We start from the raw sequence: 26,614 nt of genomic DNA, 5'->3' as shown, positions 1-26,614 counted from the left end.
ACAGCTGATTAAAAGTGAATTGCTCATGTTCGCGGCGCGTAAATATGTACGCACCTTAAGGCTCTCATTACATTAAACCACCAGGCTGGGCCGCCACAACATACAAACATATAAAATGAATAGTAGAAGAATCATATCAAATAATTGAGAAAATAAAAGTAGAATGGTTGAAACGAAAAACAAAATTTAATAAACTATAAACTTTTTTAACCATAATAAACTTTAATCTTGAAAAACTATAAACTTAAAACCTTATAGTCTACATTTTTGTTAAACTATAAAATTTAATCACAAATATACACATAAGATACAAACATAAAATATGAATGGAAAAATTATGGGTGACAAAAATAGAAATGTGAATTGAAAAAATAATTTATCATTGGAATCACTATTTTCTTGTCAACTTGATGAACTCGGAAATATGAAGAAGATGAAGAAAGACGGAGAAGCAGTCTGGACAGTTACTACAACTACCTGCTTGATATGGCGTTCTGGGACCTCACCAGTGGGAAGGATATAATTTAAGAAGAAATATATTTTCTAAAGCAATGTTTTCATGCATTTTTTGACAATTCTCATACTCTGTTTCTGGTTTCTCCGAGTTTCTGGGAAGATATATAAAAACAAACAAGGACGAGAAGCAGCAAGTGAAGGGGGCATCCTGCTGGCGAAGAACCCGCAGGACCTGTGGCTAACTGATCTCAATACATTTCGAATGAATAAATAGAATTCTATTCTAATAAATAGAATAGAATCTATTAATGAATAAATAAATATAATTCTATTTATTCATTCGATACATTTAGAATGAATAAATAGAATTCTATTTATTCATTAGAAATGTATCGAGATTAACCACAGGTCCTGGATGAATTCCCTGGACGAATACTCTATGACGTCATCAACGGCGATGAGTAACTGCTCTATGACGTCATCAACAGCAAAGAGTATGTGCTCTCTATGACGTTAACAACGGCGATGAGGATGTTCAAATTCAAATTCAAATTGAGTTTATTCACAGACATTACAAATACAGTACACATGTATAAATAATATAAATACTTGTGAATTTTCCCCACATAGACAAGTCTGTGCCACATAGACGTCATGTGCTCTATGACGTCATCAACGGCGATGAGGATGTGGCAGATCTCGACAATGCTAGCCTTAACGGTAACTCGTCTGACAACGAGTCGATAATTTCGGACATTGATACGGCAAAAGCAACGTCTGCGTTGACGCCCGCCAAAAAACAGTGCAAGCCGGCCGAGGAAAAGCCGAAGGCGTCAGCAGCTCCGGCGACCGCTGAAGAGAAAAAGCCCTCGCAGGTGGAGAAGGCGTTCTCAGATTCGTATGACTCGGACAACGACTTTATGAAGCCATGGGGTAAAACCGCCGAAACCTCATTCTACCACTACCTCCGTAAACAAAGTGTCATACATGACATCAAAACCTATTCAATTTTCGAAATATTATTTTGTGAATTGGAAATCTGGTCGCGGATTTAATTATCAAATATAATTGATAAAGCGAGAAGATCTCCAATGTACAAAGATGAAACGTGTGTTTTATCACGTTTCGTGAAGACAATATTATGGGTTTTAGCTCCATGCTATACAAACAAGAGTGAGTTGACTTTTGGTCTGTGAATCAAGGCTGCATGTGTTTTTCACATAAATAGATTTGGAATTTTTCTTTCGAGGCCCGTATACTTGAACCGTTTGTGAAGTGAGTTGTTGAGTTAAGGCATTGGTTACCTGTAGGATTCTGTCTTGAGAATTCAATTATAGGCTGTCACAGTCCGGGCAGTTTAAACCTACATAATTGTATTTTCAGAATTTGAATCTTGTAGGGAAAGCTGGTGTTTTTGATTCAATCAACTGGCAGAGTTTTTTATATATATATATATATATTTTAAATTTAAATTCGGGAGTGTTTTAACTGGACCTTGAAGAGCAGGCCAAGGGACTCTTGTAAAGGTAAAGTAAGATAATAGTTAATTGTACATTTTTTTTTGAATTTTTTTCAGATCTATAATTCTAAATAGTAATCTTTGTTTATTTTTTATTATCATAGACTAAGCGACCACAGATCAGCAAAGCGAGTAGCCCCTGAAATATTCATCTGATTATTATTTCGTAATAAATTCTAATTACAATTCTAATTTCGTAATAAAATAATTTATTGATTTGTTTTTAATATCAAAAACCTGTACAATCTTTTCTTGTTTTTCATTTTCCCACCCTTACAAAAGCCATAGTGCATGTCAGGTGGTTGATGGTGACGTCAGCACAGGTAGGGCTCCTACACCAATAAAAACACTAGCTGATATAGATCAGCTGAAATCAATAAATTTTTATTGGTGTAGGAGCCCTACCTGTGCTGACGTCACCAGAATGCACTATGGCTTTGTTTACGGAGGTAGTGATTCCACTCGCTGATTTCCAGCACTAAGAAGAAAACGTCATTACGGTATTTATTTAAACGACAGCTATTATTTTAGTAATCGCGGGGAGTGGGTCAATATGAACCGATAATATCAGGCATATTTCCTAGTGCTACAGCCAAAGATCCCTAAGGCTGTCTCCCGATCCTTCCTGTAAAATAGACAGGGCAATTTTTAGATTCTTGAATAGTTTTCAATAATTCTAGTCTTCGTGCGTCCTTAACCCATGCACAGAATACATACAGAATGGAAACTCGGTTAGTATCCTGTAACAAAAATCCGCTATTTTGTAAGAAAGTTCAGCATTGTTGACCGAGCGAAGTGAGGTCTAAGATTCAAGTAGACGGTTTGGCATTTCTCTTAATGTTTAAATGTTTATATGTTGCGCATTTACGGCGAAACGCGGTAATAGATTTTCATGAAATTTGGCAGGTATGTTCCTTTTTAAATTGCGCTTCGACGTATATACAAGGTTTTTGGAAATTTTGCATTTCAAGGATAATATAAAAGGAAAAAAGAGCCTCCTTCATACGTCAATATTAGAGTGAAAATCAGACTATAGAATTATTCATCATAAATCAGCTGTCGAGTTGACTATAAATTGCATGCAATTCAATATCTCAACGCAACTTGGTAAAAAATTGGCAGCTATGTAGACTATAAATTGCATGCCTCATTGAATGCGATTTTCATGCACTATTAAATAATAGGATGCAAAGAACTTATAACAGCTCGTCTGGGTGCCTAGACATCTTCTGGTTTTCTCGCGCTAAATTCCGGAAAGCGTTATATGATAATTAAATCTTGTGTAAGCATGATCTGATCAAATAAATAGTTAGTGTATCAGTGTGGATGTGCTTATGGTTTGGGAACTGCGCGAGGTCTACTGTTCACAGAACTACTAGTAATTGAATAGATGGGAGGTTCGGATCACTCTACTGATCCGGATCAATCGGTCTCGTTCACCGCCGCGAGCCAATCAAAAGACCAGTACTTTAATTTCTAACAAGATGGCGCAGTCACGTGACGTGTCTATAGTGAGGTTCACGTTATAATGACAGTATTTGTTCAACTTTGGTTCTGCTATCCTTGTCTATCATTCGACAAAGCCGGTGGTACTATCTTTTTCTAGGTCCACAACGATGCCGATTATGTTTTTGACTGTGTAGAAATATAATTAATTCATTCAGAGAATCGGCATCGCTATTCTCCTATCTTTACCCACTGCCATTATAACGTGGACCACACTATAGTATTCGCGACATGTAAAAAGCATTGGTTGGATAGGCGTTTGATTGATAGTTTCCATTCTGTATGTATTCTGTGACCCATGCTCCTGCGTGTTATGCCAACTGTTAGTGAATTTTATGTTGGACTCTAGCTAGTTAGAAATGTGATAGATTAGAGAAAAGTGCTCTAACATATCAACCTACTGGTTAAAAAGATTCAAACTATAAGTGCTTTCATGCTAGACTCTAATGTGCGAGATAAATTACTTTTAACATGAAGAGGAGAAACCCAATTCTCCCTCCACAGTTTGTAGCATAGTCACAGACGGACATCCTGCGCACAATTGGATGCGCCATGTCATTTCGCTTCAGGTTCTTGTGATGAACACATCTCTGTAACATACACAAACATATCACTTTGGAACATTGCCAGTGGAGGGGAGCGAAGCGTTACAAAGCTCTCTCACACAGACACAAAAGAAGGAGAATGCTGCTAGGTAGTGGGAGAGATTAGTGGAGGATAGAGCATCGGACCTCTCCGTCTTTGAGAAAGAGCCGTGTTAAAAGAAATTTATCTCGCACTTTAGCTAGTTAGCAGTGTGAGAGTTAAGCTGCATTTACACCAAAGTTATTAACAAAATGTTAATAACTTGCACCTTATAGATTCTATTAGATTGAACGGAACTTGACAAACACATATGTTCATCATGTGTATGATAAGTAAAGTTCAATTTTAATAGAATCTATAAGGATTAAGTTATTAACATTTTGTTAATAACTTTGGTGTAAACGCAGCTTTAGAACAAACACAAACATAAAAGTGCTCAAAAATTATAATACCATTTTACTGCTTAAAAAGATGCAAACTATCAGTATTTTCATGCCAAACTCTAGCTACAGTAGTTAGAGATGTGATTGATTAGAAGAAACACATAAAATACAGCAATGCTCTGTCCCGGTTGCACAAAAACCTGTTAAATTTTAACAGTGATTAAATGCCACGATAACCAATCAGAGACAGCTGTGTTTCTGATAAGTTCTTGTGACATTTAATCACTGTTAAAATTAAACAAGCTTTTGTGCAACTGGTCCTCTATCATTCCACCCTAATGGTTAAGAGAGAAATAAAGCTGGTGTGAAGAAATGAAACAAAAGAGAGTATGAAGGCAAAATCAGCTGAATCAAATCAAATCATTTATTTGCCATACAATAAATACATATTCAAAACATAATAAAAGAAAATACATAATTTTATAATAAAAAGTATAAAATAATTAAAATAAAAATTAAGCATAAATAATACCAAAATCATAATTAGATTCTCAATGGTAATCCGGCATCACCAGCAAAAGGAATCAAGCCTTGCCCGCTGGTGAGAGTTGCAATCAGCTAGTTACATTGGTTGTTTCCTAGTTTTATACAATAATAGAGAAAAAAAATAATCCACGCTTTAAAAAATTAGATTATGCCTTCAATTGAAAAGAAATAATTTTCTCTTATCCAAAAAGATAATCCTAAAAGGATGAATGAAGAAAAAAGAGAAAGAAATTGATGATGGTGAATGAAAGGGATATACGAGTACAACACAGACTTTGAAAGAACCCTATTCACAGAATAGAACAACTCCAATCTTTAGACTATTCATCTTTCTTCATCCATACAATAAGTACATCATTGAAATGATAGGGAGAGGAAAAATAAGGTAACCTTGTGCTATTCCTCTTCCAAATTTAGATAAGGTTACACATAGTCCGAAATCAAATCAAATTTTATTCAATATCATATGTCACTTACATGACAAATTCCATTATACAAATGATATTACAGCAATATCATTAAAAATGATAAATCATAATCAAACTAAAACATTTTGGAAAAGTCGAACAGAATATAATAGAATGGAATTTATTTGACATGGTATTCACAAAAATATTGAATGAAAAAGACTAAGAAATTGTCAAAAAAAAACACTGATTTATTGATAATTAGAAAGACCGGTTTCGGTTATTACACCATTGTCAATCTCTGATAAACTTGAGAGTTAATAAATCAGTGGTTTTTTGACAATTTCTTAGTCTTTTTCATTCAATATGAATAATTACCACAATATCAACTTCTCAACTACACAAAAAGTTCACAAAAATACATGGACATTGTCAAATCAGCTACAGTTTCTGTCGTAATTGCTAGTAAGCAATGGGTCTTGCAAGACCTGACAATACATTGTCATTTGTGATAAAGAATCAATATTATTATTATTACAATTTAGTTGCGTAAAGCCACACATTTTTGAGCAAGGCTCAAGAGGCATGCAACATGTCAAGTTCAGGATTCAATAAAGAACAAAAAGAAAAAAGTCACACAAGTAAGAAAGAAGACAAACAACTTGATATACAGACAAACAACTTGATATACAGACAAATTCTCAACTCACATTTACGCGACTCAGGTCGAGAAGAGACTGGACTCTAGTGGAGAGCATGTGTATCCAAATGGTAACACTCAGACTAGTCGACTCTAGTCTCCGCGACTGTCACCATTTGAAAACACATGCTCTCGACTAGAGTCGAGTCTCTTCTCGACCTGAGTCGCGTGAGTTGAGCCATAGTGATACAGTCGTAACTATTGAGGAAAATCTACAATGAAAACAGCAGAGGATGATAGACTGAAGAAAGAGATTGGAGAAGACGGTCACAAAATAAGACAATGTAAAAACAGTTGAGTGAAACAAAATTGAGAGACCTTATAGAATAGAATATGTTAATCCACCAATAAATACATTTCAATGTACATTAGGTCTAGTTCCTCAAGAATAAAATCCTATAAAACTAACTGTGCCAATTCAAACACATAAATAGTCATCACTCAAAATAAGTATTTATTACATCGACGGGCAAATTGAAAAATTATTCTACTCTTTTGTGCAACATTAAGGTGCGTACAGACTTTCGCTCTGCTCCGCAACCGAACGTCACTCCAGCAGAGCGATTGATGATCGACCGGCGAGCAAGAGTGGTTCGACCGGGGAACGCGAGAAGATCTAACATCTTCCGTAACGTTCATGATGGGTGCGTGGGCGGAGCGACTGTGGTTCGATGGTGGTACGAGGGCGGTACGAGGGAGGAGCGTGCTCGGTGCGGGTTGGAAGCGCGAATATGTGTACGCAGCTTTAGAGTAAAGCAGACCGCACAAATAGAAGCTAAGAAGAGGTCAGCGGAAAAGAAATGGGTAACTTTCAATTGAACCCCAACCAAACTATAAAAATCTGGTGTGGCGCACTCACACAACTTTCCTTGCCGTTATGAAAATTGATCACCTGACGCTAGTGTTCACGCGCATCTCAAGTCTACTATTTTAAGATCTGAGCCAGCTGGTGACAGGACCATAACGCTGGAGACACACGAGGTCTGCTATATCTCTTCATAGTGAATAATTTAATAGAATCAACAGTTGCCAACAGTTTGCAATATTATATAATCACATTTTCTCGAATTTCGAGCTTATTTCCATTTTTAGGTGAAAATGTTACTAAGCATTAATTGTAGAGATTCTCATGCTCAATCTTTTCCACTTGAAAACTTTCCATTATTTTTTTCCATCTGAAGACTGATAATTGGGAATTTAAAATCAAACTTTGCATAGATGGGGCGAAGCTCCTGAAATTTTTACAGATATCGGACTTGTGGCAGTTGATAGAGCTTATCAATGACTATTTCAGGTATAAATTTGATCAAAATCGTTGGAGCCGTTTTCGATAAAAACGCGAAAAACCCTGTTTTTGACAACATTTTCGCCATTTTAGCCGCCATCTTGAATTGCATTTGATTTAAATTGTTCGTGTCGGATACTTATAGTGTAAGGACCTTAAGTTCCAAATTACAAGTCATTCCGTTGATTGGGAGACGAGATATCGTGTACACAGACGCACAATACCCAAAAACCACTTTTTTTGGACTCAGGGGACCTTGAAACTTATAGAAATTTAGAAATTGGGGTACCTTAATTTTTTTCGGAAAGCAATACTTTCCTTACCTATGGTAATAGGGCAAGGAAATTAAAAACAATCGGAAACGTCATGACAAAATCATCTACGATGAAAAGAGCAGGGGATGATAGTTTAAAGAAAGGAAAAGGCAGTCACAAAATATGGCTATGTATAAAGAGCCCAGTGAAACAGAACAGAGTGAATTTATGTGCAACATTAGAATGAAGCAGACAGCTCAAACAGAAGCTAAGAAGAGCCTAATTGAAGTAAAAGCTCTACAAATCTAGAAAAAATTAAACCCTGACACGTTTGTGAGATAATGCCACCCATTTAGTATCACAGAAATATAGTATAACCATAGAGAAACAATAGCATAAGTAGATATCCCATGGTATAGGGCGTTTATGTCGCAACTTTTACTGTTATCTCAAGCCGATAGTTCATGTATTTCTTTCCCGTGAAGCTTTATGACGCTGGTAGTCTCTCATATTCACTAGTCACATAGTCTCTCATATTCATATCTCTCATCTTCCACTTGGACTCGATTTTCCACCACTGGATTCCATATCTCTCTGTCTCCACTTGGACTCGATCTTCCACTACTGGATTCCTTCTCGCTTACCTCCACTTGGACCCGATTCTTCCACTACTGGATACCTACTCGCTCTATCTCCACTTGGACCAGATCTCCCACAACCAGTTCTTCCTCAATCTTCGTCTTATTCACCATTAGGATTATTCATCACCGGAACTCCACACATCTACATCTTATTGTGTTTAGTGAATTTTGTTTTGAACTAGTGCTTTAAATAGTGAAGGGAGCCGAACTGTCAAGGCATGCTGAATGCACTCGAATCAAGAGACTTTTTCATTTAGGTTAAGTTTTATCAGTTTCATCCCCATTTACCCCGTCATGTGTTGTTCTGAGGTCGGTTCACGATTGGTCTGCTGCTTCCATGATGCCTCTCACTGACACGTCAGCTCGCTCGCCCTCAAGTAGGTATGATTATTTCAATAATAGTAATAATGACGCAGGTATGTTTCTAGCAAATAAGCTCCACTCTTTCAAAAAACTTTTCAAGGCTGCTCACCTTAACGTACAATCCCTCAGTTGCCACATTGATGAACTCAGAGCAATCTTCCGTTTTCAGGACTTCAATATAATCGGAATTTCCGAATCATTTTTGAAGCCTAGTATTTCATCAAATTTTGTTGCATTGCCTGGATATAATCTTTTCCGGAATGATAGATTAAATAAAGCTTGTGGGGGTGTAGCAATTTATGTGAAAGAAGGTATCAAAACAAAAGTTTTAATCACATCTAAACAAGAGTATTGTTCCAGACCAGAGTTTATGCTACTTGAATTATCCTTATCTAGTACTGATAAATTACTCGTTGGTATCTGTTATCGCCCACCAAAAATAGGTCATTTCACAGATTTCGAAAGTGCCTTGCTTTCTCTTATGCCTTGTTATAACCGTATACTAGTTATGGGGGATATGAACACCGACTTGAACATGACAAATCGTAACTTTGACTACTTTCAACTGACTACAATTTTCCAATGCCTAAACATGACTATTTTACCTCTCGATCCAACTCATCATACCAATGAATCAGACACACTCATTGACCTTCTCATTGTTAGTGATCCCAATGAGGTTGTTCAAGCAGGCCAAATCTCAGTCCCAGCTATTTCTAGACATGATTTGATCTACTGTGTACTTTCCCATAAGATACCCAAGCCAGAACAGAAAATTATCACTTATAGAGACTTCAAAAACTTTGATGAAGCCGCCTTCCTGACTGATGTGGCTCAGACTCCATGGCATCAAATTGAAGCATTACCCTCAGTTGATGACATGGTCAAGACTTTCGAGAATTGGACTTTGACTTTGTATGACAAACATGCACCTTATGTGACAAGGAGGATTAATAGAAAACGACGAGTACCGTGGATGACTGAGGACATACTTAAGATGATGGGACGTAGAGACAAAGCACATAGAAAATTAAAAAGACATTTGACTTGGACAGTTTGATAGAGTATAGGAGCCTTAGAAATAGGGTTAAACAGGAATTACGGAACTCAAAGATTAGGTACTTGAATTCGTTTATGACAAACAATAGACAAGACTCTAAATCACTTTGGCAGGGAATAAAAGAATTCGGGCTTGGCAAAGAGAAATCGAATCCACAAATTGACTTACCATTGGATAATATAAATGACCATTTCGTTTCACACTCTAACCAACGCGACGAAGTTGTCATTGCTAATCACATTGATGATCTTGAAGAGCAGGTTACAAACTTAGATTTACCAATCACTGATCAATTTCATTTCCATCCAATCTCAGAAGAAGACACTTTCAGAGCAATTCAACGTATTCATAGTAATGCTATGGGTGTAGACAAAATTCCTATTAAATTTATCAAGAAGATGTTATTTGCTGTTTTACCAACCATTACATACATTTTCAACAAGTCACTTGAAGAAGGCATTTTCCCTGAAAACTGGAAGTTTGCTCTGGTTCGCCCTCTAAATAAAGTTCCATCACCCAATAAAGTTGAGGATTTTAGACCAATCAGTATTTTACCTGCATTGTCCAAAGTGCTAGAAAGACTCATTCATGCTCAAGTTGTAAAATTTCTAGACAACAATAGTAAGCTTCATAACTTTCAATCAGGCTTTAGAAAGTTCCATTCAACTGAGACAGCTCTGCTTCGTGTCACTGATGATATAAGGTTAGCTATGGACCAAAGAAAATGCACCATCCTCACCCTATTTGATTTTTCTAAAGCATTCGATACTGTTGATCATACAGTCCTTCTGAATAAGTTGGCTATTCTTGGTTTCAGTCACAACTCGTTAGTTTGGTTTAAATCCTATCTATTAGGTAGGAAACAATGTGTATCTGTCGGTGACAAAAAGTCAACTTGGAAAAACGTTATGCATGGAGTACCACAAGGTTCAATTTTAGGCCCTCTCCTCTTCACTTTGTATGCTAATGACCTTTCTTCCATTATCAAATTCTCCAGTTTCCATACTTATGCAGACGACCTTCAAATCTATTTAAGCTGTCCCATAACAAAAATTAATGAAACAGTTGGAATAATGAATCAGGATATCAATTCGATAGTGGAATGGACAAAGAAAAATGGCCTTAAGCTTAATCCCATCAAAACACAACCCATTATAATTGGATATTCTCGTCTTATAAACAATATTGACCTTGAATCGATTCACAAAATTAGTGTAGACGGTAATGACATTCCTTACTGTAGCTCAGTTAAAAATTTAGGCATTATTATGAATAATACTCTTGACTGGTCAGAACAAGTGAACAAAACTTGTAAAAAGGTATTCTCAGCCATGCATGCATTGAAGAAAATGCACGATATCCTCCCTAGAAACATTAAATTATTATTGGTTCAATCTCTCATCTTCCCACATTTAATGTATTGTAATTCTGTTCTTAACGATATGCAAGTCACTCTGAATGATAAACTACAGCGTTGCCAAAATTATTGTCTACGTTTCGTCTACTCTCTCCAACGCCATGATCATATCACCCCAGCCCACATTGCTAGTTCAACATTAAAGCTTCCCGATCAGAGGCTTTTTCGAATAGTCAAGCTTGTTAGAGATATCTTGATATACGGTAATCCAAACTATTTCAAAGATGATTTCAAATTTGTCTCTGAAGGTAGGAGGATAGATGCTTCACATACTAGAACCGGAGAAAGTACTTTAAGGATACCCAATCATCGAACTACTATTTTCACAAAATCCTTCTTAGTCAGTGCCTGTCGTGCATGGAATGCACTTCCTGTTTCTATCAGGTCCATCGAGAGCCGAGCGAGCTTCATCCTAACTTTAAAAAAACATCTTTTGGAACAAATGACTGAAACTGTCCGGCCCTAGAACGATCACATGACATCCATCCCCCACCCATCCCACAAATACAAACCTTTAAACCATGTTATAGAACGAATTGTATATATATATATTATATAAACTCATGTTATTTCAATTATCCACTGCATAATGCTGTATATTACTGAAAGTTGATAACCCTGATCTACTTTCAGCCTACTTCATTCTATTAATCAATTATTTGATTATGTAATTGACTATATTGACTAAATTTGACTATATAATTATTTTACTCTATCAATTATCTGTTTTTTTTTCTCTTTAATATTCATATTGATTAAAACTTTTACAATATTTCCATTAATAAATAAATCCTTAGTTTAAATAACGAAATTAACGTTTTGGTAGAGAGTTAATGGGGAGGATATTTTTAATATTCTTTCCGAAGAATGGACATTGATATGTCCAAAGCTCCGCCAATTTATGTAGATGCATAACAATATGATTATTATCTATAGTTATTATATTACAAACTGCTTTATCATATCATATACAGTTCAATAATTATTTTCTTAGTCTATATTATGTAAATTCATCGATAATTTTGCTGTATTGTAAGCTATTGTATATAAGTGTATAAGACAGTATATATTGTAATCTACATAAATAAAGTACTCAATCAATCAATCAATCAATCAATCAATCAATCAATATTTGTGCTGTTCAAACACTCTTACCCGGTCAAAACAGTAAAATATCGACGATAATCGACAGTAATCGGCTTGAGATAACAGTAAAAGCTGCGACATAATCGCCCTATACCATGGGATATCTACTTACGCTATTGTTTCTCTATGGTATAACGTATCACAGATTCTACCAAGAAGAGATTACAAACTTCACCCTCGAAATTAACATCGAATCATGGAGAAAAAACAGCGTAAGAAGATATCCCATAGTATAGGTCGTTTATGTTCCAAATTTCAAGCCGAATTTTGTTAACTCAAGCCGATTACTGTCTATTATTGGCCGGGTGAGAGTGTAAGAACGGCACAGTATGAGAGACTACCAGCGTCATATAAAGCTTCACATAAAATAGTTACTAGGAGGGCTTGAGTTATAAATAGAGTCAAATACAAATAGTAATTATCTACTAGATATGAATTTCATGAAAAATTAATGGTGTCTCGCTTTTGCTAGCACTTTGACTTGTCTGACGCCGTTGAGGCCAACCAGACGTAATATCTATCTATCTATCTATATTTAACAGTGAAATCTGGAACATAAATGCCTTATACCATGGGATACCTTCTTGATATCTTTTCTGTACGATAAAACGAAGTGCGTTAGACTTTTCACCACAGCAGCTGTGGAGAAATGCATCTTACAAACTGCACTTTGATAAAGTTAAGCTTATTACGTTGCTGAGATACGTTATAGCGCAATATTAGGCTCAACTCACACTTACGCGACTCAGGTCGAGAAGAGACTCGACTCCAGTCGAGAGCATGTGTTTCCAAATGGTGACACTCAGACCAGTCGATTCTAGTCTCCGCGACGTCACCATTTGAAAACACATGCTCTCCACCAGAGTCGAGTCTCTTCTCGACCTGAGTCGCGTAAGTGTGAGTTGAGCCTTAGGGTATGATCACATTGGATGCGTGTATGTGCAAGTGCCAGCGTGGTCATGCATGACCAAGCGCGCAGATGGGAAACAAAATCTGGAGAGAGCAATAGGAACACTCACACTGAACGCGTGCACTTGTTGGAGAGTTCAGTGTAAGCAGATACATGCGTGAAGACGTGTTTCAATGGCTGTTTCCATATTTTGTTTCTCGGCTCGTGCATGATCAAGCGCGCAGATGAAAAGCAAAATGTGGAAAGAGCAATGGGAACACTCACACTGAACGCGTGCACTTGCTGGTAGCATCTAGTGTGAGCAGCTACATGCAAGCCACAATTCCATGGCTGTTCCCAGATTTTGTTTCTTGACTCATGCATGATCTAACGTGCACTTGCACATAATTTAATTTTTAATGTCTTATGGATCAATCACCAGGTACTCCTGGATAGATCGCGTCGTACATACACGCACATCTAATGAGATCATACCCTTATAGTGAAGTCCACGTTATAATGGCAGTGTTTGATTAGCAATGGTATTGCTATCCTTGTCTATTATTCAACAAAGCAGATAACGCTATCTCTTTCTCGCTTTGCTCTGTTACTAGATCACCTTTTATACACCTTTTTTAGTGTATATTTTTCTCTTAATATTTTAAAATTTTCCACAAGTATATTGATAACCGACTCCTGGCAGACAACCTTCTCGGTTATGCCATAATTGAATGGCTTAGTTTGTTTTCTTATTTCCTTGAATAATTAATTATGCATATGAAATGTTTTTTATGATTTTTTGTTTTTTATTCTTATCTTTGTTAAGTAGAGGACTTTTTTTCATTCATTCATTATTCACCTTTCAACAATGTAGAATATTGATAATCAATTAACAAAATATGTCATCTTAATTATGAAATTATTGAAAAAATCAATTTATTGCTTAATAAAATATAATTGATTATTATTTTAAACGAGAATGAACAGTTAATATTACATAAATAAACCTGTATCTGCTACGGTACCGTCTATAGAAGACATTGACAAGACAGAGGTTTGGCAACGTTTCTCCCCTATCTTTCTTCACTGCCATTATAACGTGGAACTCACTATAGGTTGCTGAGTTATGTGACAGCGCAATGTTATAGTAGCGGCTTGAAGCTTAGCAGAGAATCGCATGATATTTACGCATTCTTTGACAGCATTGTCAAGAATCTTGCAAGTCCAAGATTTATAAAAATCATTTATAGCACACATATGTACACATTAAAAAAAGATTTATAAAACTCTCTAAATAAATTTTATTAACCAATCATATCAAACAAAATAATAATATACAATACTGCAAAATCTTGTACTAATAAACTTATACAAACCAATGAAAAAAGATCCATCCCTCTTAAAGCATAAGCTTGTGCTGAGGGATGAGTCGTAAGAGCAATTACCTTATTACATAGAAATAATAAATGAACAAAATAATAGAAATCATCATCATCAAAGTGTGAAAGATAAATTTCTCTAGACAACTCTTTAGAGATTTATAAAACTCTTTAGACAACTCTTTAGAGATTTATAAAACTCTTTAGACAACTCTTTAGAGATTTATAAAACTATAAAAATAAAGTCCAAGATTTATAAAACTCAGCAATAGCATACATATGTACACATTAAAAAAAAACATTCGCAATATACATGGCGGTTATGACTATACTAGTTAAGAAAAGGAAACATGAAGAATATATAAACTAGAGGAGACACTATACAGGAATCGACTCCCACAAGACAGTGAAAATACTAAAATTTCCACGAGTTTAGCGTGGCCGGCGATTGTCTAATGACGCCGAAAATGTTTGTTTGTTTATATTGTAGGCTATTGTGTTAACTTGAATAATAGAGCATTCTTTCTATTCTATATAATTTCCACGAGTTAGGTTAGTTAGTTCCACATAATGTTAAAACATATTTACTTATCAATAAGTTTAATATTATATTAATATTTAAAAAAAAGGTTTTTGCTACTTGGTATAATTTCAAGAAGCGAGGATGGTTAATCCCATTAGAACTTATATATATATATATATTTAATATTTATTTATATTTTTAACAGTGAAATATATTTTCACTGTTGTGTGGGAATCCAACTCTAACGTTAGAAGCATATTATCAAGGAAAGCTCGCAGAACCCAAGCAAAGTGCCGGTTGCACAAAAACCTGTTCTAACAATATGGGAATTATATTTTCACTGTTGTCTAGGAATCCAGTTTTAACGTTAGAAGTATATTATCAAGGAAAGGTCGCAGAAACCAAGCAAAGTGCCGGTTGCACAAAAGCCGGTTCAATTTTAACCGTGATTAATTCCACAAAAACCAATCAGAAATAAAATTACAAAAAACCAATCAGAGAAGCCTTCTTTTCAAAATAGCCTTCTCTGATTGGTTCTCATGGATGAAAAAGAATAAATCTCCATTAGGCGGAATTAAGTCCTTTCTACCTCTCATCCTTGAAAACCTTGGAGTTAATCATGATTAAAATTTAACAGACTTCTCTGCAACCAAAGTTTAATTTGGCAGGATGCAATAAAGCGCCGCAGATGCATGTCACATGGTTAAAATTTAACAGACTTCTGTGCAACCAAAGTTTAATTTGGCAGGATGCAATAAAGCGCCACAGATGCATGTCACATGATTAAAATTTAACAGACTTCTGTGCAACCAAAGTTTAATTTGGCAGGATACAATGAAGCGCCACAGATGCATGTCACATGATTAAAATTCAACAGACTTCTGTGCAACCAAAGTTTAATTTGGCAGGATGCAATAAAGCGCCGCAGATGCATGTCACATGATTAAAATTTAACAGACATCTGTGCAACCAAAGTTTAATTTGGCAGGATGCAATAAAGCGCCGCAGATGCATGTCACATGGTTAAAATTTAACAGACTTCTGTGCAACCAAAGTTTAATTTGGCAGGATGCAATAAAGCGCCACAGATGCATGTCAGACTGAAAGAAGATAAGCAAGAATTCACAAAATTGTAGAAACATTTAGAAGTTATGTCAAATTTGAAACTAACCTGATTGTATCTCCGGTTATTGATGACTCCGTATGATAAATTGAGACTCCAAGAGTATCAGTGCATTCCTTCAAACAGTTGGAGTCCGCTGGCAGCTTCTTTAGGGCACAGGTTTTTCACGATCATCCATTTTATGGCTTGAATTCACTGAAAATAAAAAGATCCCTATAACTTACCAGGATACATATAACATAAATTGCAGTCCGCTATTTCATTAAATAATATTGAGTTGACTACTCTAATAGCAGGGCTACTAGAAATTTAAATTTATTAAATTATTAATTTAAATTTGTTAAATTTATATAGAAATAACAAGTACCCTCTTTTCAAACTTATTTACATAAGCACAACTAGTTCCAGCATTCATGCCATTTTTAAATCAAAGTTATTTCTATAATAATTCAATATTGAGAAAATTCGTATTTGATGGTAGGGGGGGGGGTCGGTCTTTTGCGGGAAGGTCCCAGCTCACCTAAATATTATTTAATGGCCCTTACGACTGTCATCTTTCGACTATTTTAAAGTTTCCATTCGATAACACGAGAATGACCTGGTCAAAAACTTTTGGTGGTGAGCGGATTTGAACCGGGGACCTATAGGCTGCTACGCAAGCACTCTATCCACTAGACCACGGATCACTCCAATAGAATATACGGAAATAATATTCTTGAAAATACATCGAAAACGAAGCAACTTTCAAATTGAAAATACTTATTGTAGTCACACAATACGCTTGTAGCATGTAATGAATAGTGACTATTAGACTCGGTTGCACAAAAGCCGGTTAAATTTTAACCGTGATTAATTCCATAAGAACCAATTGGAGAAGGCATTTTTGAAAAATACGGCTTCTCCGAAGTCGAAAGGCTTTTTTGACAAAAAAAACGGCTTCTCAGATTGGTTCTCGTGGAATTAATCACGGTTAAAATTTAACCGGCTTTTGTGCGACTGGGTCTTAGTCTATATTATCAGAATTTAAGTGAGTAATAATTAGGCCTACTCACTCGATTTAAAATAGTATAACAAATCTTTATTAATTTCATGTTGCAAGTGAGTTTTCATGTCAACTAATTTTATAAAGAACAAGAACTTGTTCCTTTTGAACCGCAAAAATATTCAAGTTACATGAATTATGAATATAATAAATAATATATTTCTTTCATAATACGGTATAGCCTACATAAGTTATCAAATAATAATGAGAAATAATAGGCTACTTATTGTTAATAAAAATATTCATCAATATAATATAATTTCAAATGTTTAATTAAAAAGAAAAAAATCAAACACAAAGGCCCGGTTGCACAAATCCTGGTTAAATTTTAACCGTGATTAATTTCACAAGAGCCAATCAGAGAAGGCCTTTTTGATAAGACGGCATCTCTGATTGGTTCTTGTGGAATAAATCACGATTAAAATATAACCGGCTTTTGAGCAACCGGCACTAAAAGCGATGAAAATCGAATTCAAATTATTGCTGAATTCCACCGCAAGCTATACAGATGAGGAGATCAAGAAATTAGTAAATTACGATCGATCCGGACTTTTAAAAAAATAAAAAAATCAATCTATACACATTTTTGAACATATTATGACAATCAACCAACTTTAATTCGTAAAAAATAGGTTGTAAAGATAAAAACTTGGTCAATCATATCAAGTTTGATGTCTTGAAGAGCCGTCAAGTATCACAGTTCGATTTGAAAAAAAAATAACTCGAAAATAAGAGCTTTCTATGTGCACAAACGATGAAACAATATATAAGAAACATTTTTCATAACAATTTACCCTTTATATCATGAATTGTTAGTAAAAACTCTATTTCAGTGCAAATAGGTATAGAAAAAAATCGTATTCCAAGATGGCGAAGTTGTGAAAAGTTAATACAAAATTCAACAGGTCAAAAGGGGAAGTGGAGGAACCGCTGCCAACCAAACAACATCAAATTACACTAACTAGCTTCAGAATCGCTCAAAGTTGAATATTGTTCATTCTGTTGGCAGCAGTAGTTACTTTTGTCGTCTGAATTATTTTGTCACAAGTAGTCACAAAATGAGCATAACCTGACAAAATTGAAAATTATTAGAAACTTACTTACTTACTTGATACTTGAGGTCGTTGCCAATGACTGGGGTTTCCAGATAGGCAGTGTCGGAATTCTCAATAAAAATAACCTACATGGTCATTCACGCTGTGGAGGTGCTTGACTCCTAAAAAGAGGTTCACTGTAAAACTCCTGTAGTGAGTAGAGTGGCTTTTCCAGGAGTTTATTTTTCAAAGTTGTATAGAACCAAGAGTTCCGTGTTTCCTGAATTGGTCTAGGAAAGCTGTTAAAAAATCTTATTGCCTGCGAAGGAAAGCTATTGTAATTCCCCGCCAGTCGGCTCCGGGGCACCTCCAGTACTCATTACACTAACTTTATTAATTAGTTTACCTCAGAGAAAACTCATATAATTATGTGTAATTACAATTAATTTGTAATTCTGTGGTTTACCTATGATTATTGAGAATAATGTTTCCAAACAAGAAAGAAAAAAAAGAGAAATACGGTACCGGTATATAGGCTATCTCAGCACGCCTATCAAGGTGGCTCATTGGAGGAGTTTTTATTCTTTAGAGGATTTTTTCAATGATGACTATGCTGGTCTGTGACGCCGCCATATATATGTAAAATACAGTTTTAATTTTTGACACGATCTATCCGGGGAACCCTGGTCATCAATCACGATATTGGATTGGCCTGTTCCATCGTCTCAAATTGTTTTAAATGCTTATAAACTATTAAATAGCCTAATGAAACATTTGGTTTGCTATAAGTTTTTCAAATGATTTTGCTATTTTCTCTATGGAAATTAAACATATAAAAAAGTTATCAACCATTTTTCAAAAACTTTTCGAGAGAATGACAATCTTGAAAACTTAACTTGGCTAGTCTCTTCATTATGATGAATTAATAAGTGGTATAGACCTACCGAGATTTTTTTTGCACACTCAGAAAAACATGAACAAAGATTTTTACCACAATTTGAAGGTATCTGCAACGTTTTTTTTTAAAAAAAAACTCAATTTAAAATAACAAATAGGTACCGCAGATGATGACAGAAAACAAAATCGAACTTGCACAGAAAATTTTCTTAGCAGGAGTACCATCTAAATAACCAAAAATTACACTAAAGATGTGGTTCTCTTTATTGATGAAAAAATATAATTTACTCGTGAATTACTATAAAATGAATAGAATATAAATCAAAATTACTGATTTTAATGCTTGATCTGGTTTTTTCCCAGTGAATTTGTTTCAAATTGAATCTCAAGTGAATATCAACATTGTTTGCATTGTAGGCCTATGTTCTGTTCTGAATCTTCCAATTATCAAAAATATCATAACTATTATAGTCTAAAATAATATAATATAATCCAATTTTCAATTTATTGATGAATTCATTCTATTTTGTTTTTGAACAATCATACTATATAGTTTGTTGCTCTGATCTAGTCAGCTGAGCGTGAGCTGTGTCGGCAGAACATACATGAGTCTAATTTTAGGTTATTTTTCAATTTTCTTATCTCATAATTAGCCGGCTTGGCTTAGTTTAATCTAAAAATTCTGAGTAATCATTGTAGTCTTTATCAGTATTCAATTGTGATCTATCAGTTTGCTACAAGCTGTTTTAAGTAATTTAGCTTTAATTGGTAAGTTGATGATAATTGTGTTGCAATTTTTCAAGTATTACATCATGCTCCTAAAATCAATATATTATGACTTGAATAAATAGTGAAACATCTATTTACAAACTTATACTTGTAAATAGATCGCACAATCAAATATTGCTTTTTAGTAGCAATTTCATAAGTTTTACTTGTTTGATTTCACCACGTTTTTGGTACTTCATTGCTTTTTACATGGATCTAGAAAAGCCGCTTATTTTTTCTCACGCTTGATCATGCATAACTAAGCTTGCAATTGCAAATCTTCCCGTTCAATGAGATCACACCCTCACTTCAAGTATTGAGTAGCATAATTACCATTTAATGTAAATTTCAAAAAAAATACTCAAGAGAAAGTATGCAAAAATCATTCTAAATTTTTAAAATATCTGAACCAAGGTTTATCCGACATTTATCAATCAAACAATTTCTATCCAATACTTAAAAGGATACTTTATTTATTAATTTATTAAAAACACACAAAACAAAATTACAAAGATTTACGAAACAAGTAAAACACAATAAAATGTTACAAATATAAAAAAAAAATACTGCAACTTAATCATAAAATTTGTCTTCATTTTGTATTAATTAAAAAAAATGAATTTCATGCATTCTTCATAGAATTCAATAACTAGCCCTATAATATGAAAAACCCGGGGGCACTTTAGATTATGGGCCGCGGAATCTAGCATTGAGACCTACATAGATCGATAGAGGAGATCAATACGAGATCAACCATATATAACATGGTTGTCAATTTCCTGAAATTTTCTGAAATTAGTTTCATTGGATTCCTCGTCAAATTTTACATAAGATTGCAGTAGTTTTAAACATATTGTAGCCATAAAAAAATTATTAAAAATAAAAATTGATATAAAAATGTTGAACTTTCCGCCATGTTTTTTCAGCTAATCCTTGGAAATCGACAACAATGTTATACATGGTTGATCTTGTCTTGATCTCCTCTATCGATCTATGTAGGTCTTAATGTTAGATTCCGCGGCCCATATACGAAAGTGCAGCCAAAAACCCAACCAAGATAAATATTTCATCCCCACAAAAAAAAAATCTTGTAAACTACACGATTTATTTTTGTTAAACTACAAATAAGTTGGAAAAATCTTTTATCACTCGCTAAAAAATAATTCCATTCAAAATTGTCGACATTAGCATTTTTATTTTAAGTTAAATATTGTCTATTAATTCATCAAACCAATATTTCACCAATCATTCATTCGTCATTTTCAAATAACGTCATATTGTTCACATTGTAGGGATATCTATGTCATTTTTACCAATTTAACGATAATAGAATCATTCATTTGTCATCCTGAAATAACGTCATTTTTAAATTTATCTAGTGAACACATCATAGGAATACAAGGAATATAGTCTGTCATCTTTAAAACTTCAAGAATTATAATAGAATCATTCATCCATCTTTTTGTAATGTCATTTTCAAATTTGTCATTTATACAATAATTATTTCCTAGAAAATATTAATTCATGTGAAATTCAGAACATTTTTTCAAAACATCAATCCATTTCCAGAGTTGACAGGTAATCAATCATAATATGCAACTCATAACAAATGCGTAAACCTCCTAAACATCGAATAATTCGTGTGAAAATTAGCATTTTTCAAATCAAAATATTCCACAATTGCATTGTATTATTCACGTGAGATAATCAGCTGACCTTGGGGACCCCCATTGTCTACCATTTTTGAAATTAATTACAGCACTCTTTCACTTGTTTGAAGCGATAACTCATCAACTTTCATTGTCGCAAGAAAGCGACAAAATTTATTTCTGTTTTCATTCAGCCAATTTCAGTTTTACGGTTACGCAATTTTGATTAGGTTTGCACTATTTGCAATAGGAATCAATTTGTAGTAATTTTCTCAATCGAGTAAAATATTGCGTAATACTGGCTCCAATTTTGCATCATCTTTAAATTCATTGTGCCAGTAATCTATAGATTGTTCGGTGCTAATCACTGGTGAGTTTTTTCAGTGTTATTGCTTGTAATTTTCTTCAATTTTATAAGATTTTAGTTTGTTTTATTGTTCTTATTCTGTGAGCTCAGTTTTTAATCATGTCCGATTATCAATCAATCAATAATTTTTATTCAAATATACATAAAAATGTACAAGATTATAAAATTTCTTAACAATGTGTTGATTAGAAATGTTAATTTATAAAACTTATTTTTATAATTAAGTACTAGTAGTTCTGTGAACAGTAGACCTCACGCAGTATTCTCATCCACAAGTACCTGATTGAAACTATAGACCTTTTGGAAATACAGCAATAGACTGGCTTCTCCACACATCTGTGTAATCACTTGTCAGCTGATTTATGATGAATAATTCTATAGTCTGATTTTTACTCTAATATTGGCGTATGTAGGAGGCTCTTTTTTCCTTTTATATTATCCTTGAAATGTGAAATTTCAAAAAAAACCTTGTATATACGTCGATGCGCAATTAAAACAGGAACATACTTGTCAAATTTCATAAAAATCTATTACCGCGTTTCGCCGTAAATGCGCAACATATAAACATTTAAACATTTCAATCCAATTCAATTTATTTTTCCCTTCTGAATACAACTCAAAGCAGTTACATAGAATCTTAAGCAATGAAGCTTATACAATTCAAGAAACGGTATAATATACTTACTAAAATCAAACAACAGAATATAGAACTATACTAAACAATAAAACTCTTGAGCTATAACAATTTTATTCTTGGATAAAAACATTTAAACATTAAGAGAAATGCCAAACCGTCGACTTGAATCTTAGACCTCACTTCGCTCAGTCAATTATTTGGCACAATTTTGTTGATTTGTTCATAGACATACATTCTTCCAATAATAAAAAATAATTCGGTAGTTTGGTAATAAAGTTTACTAGAACTTTGTTGAAATAATAAAGAACATTGGAGGTTTTTAATCGATAAAAATTAGGAAGGAATTAGAATTTCTATTATAGAGTACTCTTTGTTTTCACTACAATAATATAATGTTGTGGATAATGTTTTGATGTAGGCTTCTTATTTTATAAATGAATAAAGAATGAATATTATAGACCTACTGTAATTCCAGAAGTAGATTACACAAACTTTAAAAATTACCACAGCTCCAAAATAAATAACATTGAAACTACTTGGATTTCTAATTTCCAGATTTATGAATATACAGTGATACATTACAAGCTTCCCTCATGAACAAGTTAAATTTGTCATTGAATATTCTATATAATTACAACAACATCAAGTGATGAATAAATCCCTATCATCAACATTCCACAAGATCATTACTAAACATCGTGAATGAGCTAAATATTTTATCCATTGCACTAGAAATTCCATGTTATGTTTTTTATACCAACTGAAAGTCAAGTTATTATCTATTGAATACAAGCAATAAATTCCCATCTTTATTGATTTTTTTCGTCCAATTTGTAGCACATCAATCACTTTATCTATGCGTGACTCCTCACTGATGAAAATTCTATTCACGCGATTGATTTTTTTCGTTCAATTTGTAGCACATCAATCACTTTATCTATGCGTGACTCCTCACTGATAAAAATTCTATTCACGCGATTGATTTTTCTCAATAGAAATTACATGGTTCACTGTTTATCAACTTTGATAAGATTCTAATTTCGCGTCAATTTATTTCAAATTAGGGCAGTGTGATAAAACAAGGAATTTAGTTTATAACCTACGATTTTTTATCAAGTTTTTAATAGATTAGGTTTGTTGAACTCATTAGCGGTTGATTTATTTACTTGCAATCAGTGTACAGTTGTGAGATGTGCTTGGAATATCTTGGATAGTGCAGTGTCAATCATTCAATTATTTTAGTTTATTTGTTGTGTTTGTGACTGTTATTCGACTATTATTTTAGTTTTTTTTGAGTTTGAGACAACTTATAGGATTGAAAATGCTGTGTTATGCGGTGAGTTATTTTTAAAAGTCTATGGCCCGGTTGCACAACAGCCGGTTAAATTTTTACCGTGATTAATTTCACGAGAACCAATCAGAGAAGGCCTTCTTGATAAGACGGCTTCTCTGATTGGCTCTCGTGGAATTAATCACGATTAAAATTTAACCGGCTGTTGTGCAACCGGCACTATGAAACTCCTAGGGCTAGTTTCTAGGACACTCATTGAATCCAATATTAAATCAACGGGTTCTAGAATACATTGTTTTCTAAATTATACATTGTTTAGAATACATTGAATAGAATGTATTCTAGTTTCCTTGATTATATCTATAGGTTCGTTCAAAGGACCATTAGATTTATCAATTGTCCTAGAAACGGGGATTTGGTAGAACTAATATTGTTGATCGAATTGTGTTTATATTTGTCTGTTGCTGTTGAAATCTTAATAATTAATTTATACTGAACACCACTTAGGCCCGGTTGCACAGAGGCCTGTTAAAATTGAATCATGATTAAAGTTCACGAGAACTAATCAGTGAATTGAAAAGAAGTCTTCTCTGAGTAGTTCTCGTGACATTTAATCACGATTAAAATTTAACAGGCTTTTGTGCAACCGACACTTAGTGGAACCACAGAGAAATGATAGCATAAGAAGGTGTAGGGCGTTCATGTTTCAAATTTTTGTTGATACTGTATCATTTTGTGGTGATACTGTATCATTTATGGTGATACCGAGAAAGGATAGCTTAAGAAGATACCCCATGGTATAGGGCGTTTAAATTTCAAATTTCACTGTTAACTCAAGCCGATAGTCCTAGTAGTTATTTTTGGTGAAGCTATGTGACGCTGGTAGTCTCTCATACTGTGCCGTCCTTACACTCTCACCCTAACAAAACAGTAATAATAGACAGTAGTGGACAGTAATCGGCTTGAAATTTGGAACATAAACGACCTATACCATGGGATATCTTCTTACGCTATCTTTTCTCTATGGCAATACGGACCTATTTGAAACTTCATAATGGTGTGATTGCCGTGTCATCAGGTAGAATAAAAGTTTACTAGTGATGCTTTATAATATAGCTCTTGAAATCGTGACTCTAAGGGCCGGTTTCCGAGCTCGGGATTCGGCTAAGTTCTAGACTTAAAACAGCTGGAGTCAGAAAATTGGCTTTCTGAAACGGGGCGTAGTCGTAGTCATTGTCAAAGTCACGTTTAAATTAAATATCAAAAAACTAGAACATTAAACAAAAAATAACATAAAGAGAAAATAGTGTAAAGTTTCATCTATTTTGAATTATTCAGAAATGTTTAATTTCGTCAAGGAAAAACGTTTCCAATTATAGAAATGAGAAAATAAAAACTGCGACTACTGTTATAAAAATGTGACTACGCCCCGTTTTGGAAAGCTAATTTTCTGACTCCAGCTGTTTAAAGTCTAGAACTTGGCCAAATCCCGAGCTCGGAAACCGGCCCTATAAGTTTGTTGTAGTTGTTGTAATCTTCCAAATTATTTTGCAATTCAATACAAATTATTTTTGTAATTTATTGTGTTGCAGTTGAGTGTAATGGCGGCAACAACGGACAAAAGCCCCGCCCCCCTGTTTCAGAAGCCCCTGGATGCGAAGTTTGCAACCAAAGCGTGCCTAGTGGGGCAACACCCCGAACAATGGGGTTACAATGACGCTGTGCCCCCCATATGTCTGGCATCCACATACAAGCAGGCCGAACCTGGGGTTGCTGTGAGTATATTCATTCTATCATCAAACCAATCAAATCTTTATTCTTTATTGATTCATACAATAAGTACATCATAAAAATGATAGGAAGAGAAAAAATAAGGTAACCTTGTGCTATTCCTCTCCCAAATTTAGATAAGGTTACACATAGACCAAAATAGGTTAAGGCTCAACTCACACTTAGGCGACTCAGGTCGAGAAGAGACTCGACTCTAGTCGAGAGCATGTGTTTTCAAATGGGTGACAGTCGCGGAGACTAGAATCGACTGGTCTGAGTGTCACCATTTGAAAAAACACATGCTCTCCACTAGAGTCGAGTCTCTTCTCGACCTGAGTCGCGTAAGTGTGAGTTGAGCCTAAGTCTTGTAGTTGTTCACTTTACAAAATGTTCAGTCCTTATTATATATATATATCCAATATGATATCCAATGGATGTCCAATGGAATTCTAAAGTCCATAACTATAAGAGATAGATTATATAAAAGATTGAAAAATGAACCATTTAATGTAGAGCTGAGAAGGAAATTCCTGTCTTACAGAAATAGAATAGTAGATCTAATTAGAAAAGCAAAAGATTTATATTATCAATCAGAAATAAATAAAGCTCAAGGTGACCCTAAGAAGATATGGTCTGTGATAAATCAAGCAATTATTGGGGTAAATAAGAATTCACAATTACATGTAAATCAAGATCTTAATGCTTTGAATGACTATTTTGTGAATGTAGGTATAAATCAAGCGCAGGAAATTGATATACATGGACAGAATGAAGATCAATATTTGGAACAAACAATAGATATTGAAAATGCATTTAATTTCAATTTTGTTACTGAAACAGAAATCAAGGAAGTAATCAAAAGTTTGAATGATAATAAGGCACCTGGATGGGATAACATATCCAACAGCGTGCTAAAACTATTAACTGACACAATCTCTAAACCTCTTTCAGAAATTTTCAATTGTTGTTTTTCATCT

The 26,614-nt window shown here is 34.3% G+C and overlaps 1 protein-coding gene and 1 long non-coding RNA gene across 7 annotated transcripts in view; one reads left to right on the top strand and one right to left on the bottom strand.

Moving 5' to 3' along the window:
• Positions 1–1,905: 1,905 nt before the first annotated feature.
• On the bottom strand, positions 1,906–23,256 carry LOC120353976. 4 transcript variants are annotated; one of them, XR_005572708.1, is made up of 3 exons: positions 23,041–23,256; positions 16,231–16,377; positions 1,906–2,600 (listed from the first exon to the last, which is right to left on the bottom strand). It is a non-coding gene; the product is annotated as an uncharacterized LOC120353976 (long non-coding RNA). The 4 variants fall into 4 exon arrangements; XR_005572707.1 differs by lacking the exon at positions 23,041–23,256 and adding an exon at positions 18,333–19,261; XR_005572705.1 differs by lacking the exon at positions 23,041–23,256 and adding an exon at positions 17,838–18,122.
• Positions 19,744–26,614, top strand: part of LOC111054982 (putative cystathionine gamma-lyase 2) — a 21,949-nt gene continuing 15,078 nt past the window's right edge. Inside the window, exons 1-2 of one of the 3 annotated variants that reach the window (XM_039439607.1) lie at positions 19,744–19,923; positions 25,460–25,642. In XM_039439607.1, the coding sequence (XP_039295541.1) occupies positions 25,469–25,642 (174 nt within the window). In that variant the 5' untranslated portion in view covers positions 19,744–19,923; positions 25,460–25,468. Of the gene's footprint in view, positions 19,924–21,608; positions 21,943–23,645; positions 23,913–25,459; positions 25,643–26,614 lie in introns of those variants that run through there. The other 2 variants (XM_039439608.1, XM_039439606.1) reach the window with 2 other exon arrangements.

This window comes from Nilaparvata lugens, chromosome 13 (assembly GCF_014356525.2).
Source record: "Nilaparvata lugens isolate BPH chromosome 13, ASM1435652v1, whole genome shotgun sequence".
Classification (NCBI taxonomy): Eukaryota; Metazoa; Arthropoda; class Insecta; order Hemiptera; family Delphacidae; genus Nilaparvata; species Nilaparvata lugens.
The sequence above is the reverse complement of the archived record's forward strand: the minus strand, read 5'-3'. Positions and strand labels throughout refer to the sequence as shown.